At 45.9% G+C, this 5155-nt stretch overlaps 1 protein-coding gene across 1 annotated transcript; it reads left to right on the top strand.

Moving 5' to 3' along the window:
- The first annotated feature begins 2368 nt into the window (after window positions 1–2368).
- On the top strand, window positions 2369–3436 carry CCDC89 (coiled-coil domain containing 89). The gene has a single exon (XM_009323478.1). It carries the CDS (start codon window positions 2369–2371, stop codon window positions 3434–3436), a length of 1068 nt encoding a protein of 355 aa, XP_009321753.1.
- Window positions 3437–5155: the final 1719 nt, after the last annotated feature.

Here is a 5155-nt window from a genome sequence, read left to right as displayed (position 1 = left end):
AATTCTGTTTTGAAAATATCTAACTGAAGTCATGCAAAATATACTTTTTAAAAAAGATTATTGGTATTTTTTGACATTCCTCTGAACGTGGTTCTCACAATAAATACAGCTTCCCGCCAAATTCATACTCATTCCTAACTACAGTAGTATGTTCCAGATCGATAATACGCTGATAGAGAAATGCAAGTTTATGAAGCCGATTAGGACAAAAAGCTTCAAGAAACGAGTTTCTTTGCTCTACAGTCAAAAGGAAAGGTTTTAGTCATCCATAACCAGAACTTTAAAGGTGTGTAGTTAGTTACTCACTAAAGGGCAGGTTGATTGATTAATAACTATGCTTTGATTCTTAATTCCAGTTCACCTTTATGACAAGGCAGCCATACTCCTAGAATGTCTCTGCATATATCCACCCTTGCCCAGAGAAACGAATGGGAGGAACACAACACTTTCCTTTTTCCTTTTTTTTCCCCTTCACTTTACAAGCTCATCTTTGCTTTAGCCCAGAATGGGTTGGATTTTTTGGTACACGCATATGTATATGCGTCTGTGTGCTCTAAATTACACCATCTTTATGTCCTATAAACCAGGCTTCAAAGTCCCAGCTCTCCTTTCATGCTCTGTGTTCAGAAACCTCCCATTCTGCAAGTAAGCCTGCAAACCCTAGTTGGTGCGGCAACCCGCATCACTTTGGTCTTACCCACTTTGAAAGATCTGGTACTGTGCCCTCCTTGTCTTGCTCGCATCATATCCTTTACCCGCATCACTCGCTCTTCTTTGCTTCATATCCTTTTCCAGTGGAGTCAGCAAAACCTGTACCTGGCTTTTTCCTTCCAGCTGCATTTTTTTTCCCCTTCCCTATCCTATCTGCCAGATTTTTTATTAACTGCTGAATAAAGTTTCAAGTTGTTTAAGGCAAGGGCTGTGTCTTTACTTACCACAGACCTTCAGCATGTTCTGAGAAGGTCAGAGCCTGCTATTCTGATCTCCTCCAGCGCAGGCAGGGTGCAAGCTGAGAGAGAGGAGTTCTTCAGACTTGCAGAAATCCTCTTCCCTTTACCAAATCTGGGTGCTTTCCGGAGTGTCGGCAGCATTTGTTTGCTAAGAAACACTCGTGGGGCTGGCCCAGGTCCAGCCGGCCCAGCTGAAGGCATGAGCTCTGGGGTGACAGGATCTCCATGGAGACAGAAACCCTGCAGCAGGAGTGGCAACAAAGGGTCAGGGGAAAGAAAACACATGGTAAGAAAACATTTTTCTCCTCTTAAACCCTGCTCTTCGTTGTGTTTCCACTGGATGGCCTAAACCTTTTAGTCCTTCCCCCTCTCCTCCGTTTTTTTCATATGTTTTGGCAGGATCCAAGGTAGTGACAGCTGTAGGGGAGTGCAGGACGAGGGTGTAGGCGGAGACCGAGGTGACGTCCCTACCGGCGGTCGCCACTGTGCAGCTCTGAAACTGTCCGTGCTTCACGGGCTTGAATTCAGTTTTGCTGTACGTTATTTGTCGTCCTTCCTTGAAGCTGGCTCCTTCCCATGTCCTATCTTTACCTCCAGTCAAAGCCCAGGAATTCACAAAACCTGATTATCAGCATGCTGTTGCATGTGCTGTGTAGTTTCAGGTCTGCGTCTGAATGAAAAACTCGTTGATCGGTTTTAGGCTGGCTTTTCATATGTCTGGGTAGCATGCTGTACAATCAGGCACCAATAATGATTTTAGTGCCGATGTAATATAAATATTTCCCTTATTTTTACATGAGGAACCAGCCATTACATGCCTAAAATAATCCAGTAAATCAGTGTCAAAACTCAAATGATGAATCATTTCTCCAGGCACAAAGCCTTTGTATCACAGGGCATTCAGTCATTATTAGCATCGTATAGATGCTTTATTTTATTCATAAATCTCTAAGCACAGGATAAGGCTATTCAGTTATTTTTAATGAGCAATATACTATTAAAATCTTATAAATCAATTAGAAGTTTGATGTAACCCTCCATGTTTTACTTGCATTTATAATACTAGATCTGTAGGAGAAAATAAAGGCAGAGGACAAGGATTGCTTAAGGAATTATTTACAGCTTTATCACTTATAAGCTTTTTACCTAAATATAATAGTACTTCTCGTAGCTACAACAACAGCTCTTTGAGAAGGAATAATTAGCAAAGCTAGTAATGAGCAAATGAATAGGCTTGCATAAATACTAAGCCTACATTCTTTGGTTTTGCATTCTTTGGACTTCCAGAGGAACTCCACCAGCTTATCGCAGTGGTGTTGGCCACGTAGCCATTGGGTACCGTTTAGTTACGCTGAATGACACTAAGAGAAGCGGTCGCTATAAAACTTTGTCTCATCTTTGTGTGAGACAGGGGCTCCATGGCTCAGGACGAGAGGGAGGCAGGGATGGCCAACTCCACAAGTGATCCCAAGACGGGCAGAGACGTGGAAGATCTGACACAAGGCCTGGAGGAACTCTGTGAGAGCCCTGAAGAAGAGAAGAGTGAGAAGGCTCTGCTGCACTCGCGCCTAGAACAACAGCATCACCTTATCTGTATACTGAAGAAAAATGCAGACGACGCACGCAAACGCTGCAAAGGCCTGGAGCAGCTCAACATGGAGCTGGAGAAACTGAGGACAGAGGATGCTGTGAAAATGAAAGCCCAGACCCAACGGATTCAGCATTTGGAGAGGCGCTTCATGGATCTGGCCAGCAACCATGAAAAAATGATCCAGTTCAAGGACGAACACAGGAAACGGCATATGCAGCTGTGGGAGGAGAATAAGCGCCTGCGGCAGGAGAACGAGATGCTCTTCAGCCAGACTGTGAGGGAGAAGGAAGCTGAAGTGCTCCAGCTCGCTGCCCAGGCCAGAAAGCTCTCGCAGCAGTTAGACTCCTTACAGGAGAAATGCACTTATGAGAGTCGCAGAGCCCAGGAGCGAGAAAAGGAACTGCTAGAAGCTCAGAGCCAGCAAGCAAGTGCCTATGCCTGGGAACTCGATTCACTAAAAAACCAGCTGCAACGCCTACAGGAGAAGCACCAACAGATTGTTGCACAGGTAGAGCGCACAGAAAGTCAGCAGAGGGCTCAGGGCAGCGAGCTGCAGGCCAAGCTGGAGAGGGCAAACGAGGAGAAAGAGCGACTACTGAACCTGGCCGTGGAGAGGGAAAAGGCTCTGCAAGAGAAGCAACGGGAAATCCAGCAGCTGGGGAAGAAGCTGGAGACTGCAGAAAAAGCCAGGCAGAGAGCAGGAAAGCGCCTTGTGAAAGAGGCGGCAGCAGTGGAGAATGATCTGAAGGTCCGAGAGCTCCAACGACAGCTCGAAAGCAGCGAGCAGGCATACAACGAGCTCTCGCTGCAGTTTGATGCTTACAGAAAGCACAGTACGGATTTACTGACTAAAGAAAAAGCGCTGAATGTCAAACTCCGTCATTTTATTGCGTAACTGCAGCCTTCTCCTCTGTTCTCGTCTCGGCAGGCGCCTCTGTTGTAACACACCGCTGCATTTTGTTCCCTTCCACGAGACTATCTTCCTGTTTCTCTGTAGTGTACTTACCAGCTTAAATCCCCCTAAAAGGACTGTTCTGTAGCCTTGTTTTTTTGTTACACTTTGGCATAAGTAAGAGCTCTACACTGTTAAAGCTGAACGGGGATTGTTGAACTAGTCAAACCTGTGACATGAAAGATTAGGGTGGAAAACATACAATATGAATTTGATTTATTTGGTCCTAACCTCTGCTGTATCACAGATTTTCAGTTTTTACAGTTAAAAGCACATAATTTTCCAAGGTGGACCAAAGCTCGCACCCTTAGCCTTCTGCATTTGATTCTCCTTTGAAGTTCAACAGGGGTTGGGCATGTAAGAGGTAACTTTGAGGCTCCAAAAAAGAAATCCCACCTTGCAACGTCTACGTCATAAACAGTCACAATTCAACAACTTAACAGGTCAAAACAGTAATATCATACAATACCTGATGCTCAAGCAAATTATTGTGTATAGTTGGCTAGTAGCCTTACAGGTTTCTGCGGTTGTCTTAAGTCTTATTTAAGGTCATAGCATTATTTATATCCCTGTTCAGCTCAAAATAAATTGACAGGTCTTTGGGTGACTTCAATAGTCTTTGAAACAGGTTGAGGTTCTAGATGTTCTGCCAGTTTAAGCGTTTTCCGGTTTTTAGGTGTTTTCTGTAGAGAAAATAGTAGCGATGCACAAAATAGGAAGGATGTATGTCTGGCAATTTTTGACAAAAAAATCTTCCCCTTTCCTGTCAGCACTGTGGGATACAGAGGCATCCCACTCTCTCTTGCCTCTCTCCTAGCCACGGAGGAGGTTTTCGGCTGCCGAGTTTCAGCTCCTGCTCTTTAACTCTCCAACAAAACAACCCATGACGGGCCAAATGGCATCCCCTGCCTGGGCTGTAGGCAGCTGCCCCGAGAGCTCTCCACGTCCTTTCCCGCGTACGTATACCTTGGGGTAACTCAACGTTTTAGCTAGTTGTTTGGGTAGCTCTTGGTCCTGAGCATCTACAAAGCAGCAGCACCGCGTCAAGCTTGGTATCTGTTGAGCTCAGTGTTCAGAAGTGGCCAGAAGCAGAAGGCCTGGAGATCCTCCAGCCTGTGACCGGTTCAACTCAAGGACTTACTGAACCAGATTTGGTTTCTACGTAAGTAGTAGCTGTCAACAGACTTGTCTTCTGAACTTCTCTGGGCTCTCCTTGAACCCACGCAAAGCCAGGTGAGAAGTATTGCTCCACTACCTGCTGCACAACGAACCACAGCCTTTCGTTTTGGTCCTGGCTCCTACAAGTGTCATTCCACACCTGTTTTATGGACCACATCCTCCTACTTTTCAACCACCTTTTCCCCCCTGATGTGCCCACTCTGCACGCACATTTAATTAATCTAAATGCAGGCATCGACAGTGTAAACGCCAACTGACCCAGGCTAAAAAACTAGGCCCGTGGTCAGAGAGAAGGAACACAGTAGGACTGGAGTTGGCAGCTGTGTTTTAATTAGTCGACATGCAGCGAGGAGTGCCCATTTCCCTCCGGTGACTGCAAGAGCGCCTAAAACCAGGTACCTAAATAGTCTAAATCTGGGCAGGGGACACTCACTGGCTGCGTGACAGAACAGCCCCCCATGCCTCTGGCCCAGCCCCTGCCGC

Source organism: Pygoscelis adeliae, unplaced genomic scaffold (assembly GCF_000699105.1).
Source record: "Pygoscelis adeliae isolate BGI_AS28 unplaced genomic scaffold, ASM69910v1 Scaffold84, whole genome shotgun sequence".
NCBI classification, from domain to species: domain Eukaryota; kingdom Metazoa; phylum Chordata; class Aves; order Sphenisciformes; family Spheniscidae; genus Pygoscelis; species Pygoscelis adeliae.
Note: the sequence above shows the minus strand (reverse complement) of the source record. Positions and strands in the feature narration are given on the sequence as shown.

Coding starts and splice junctions, on each gene's coding strand:
- CCDC89 (XM_009323478.1), top strand. CDS start 2,369: ATGGCTCAGGACGAGAGGGAGGCAGGGATGGCCAACTCCACAAGTGAT.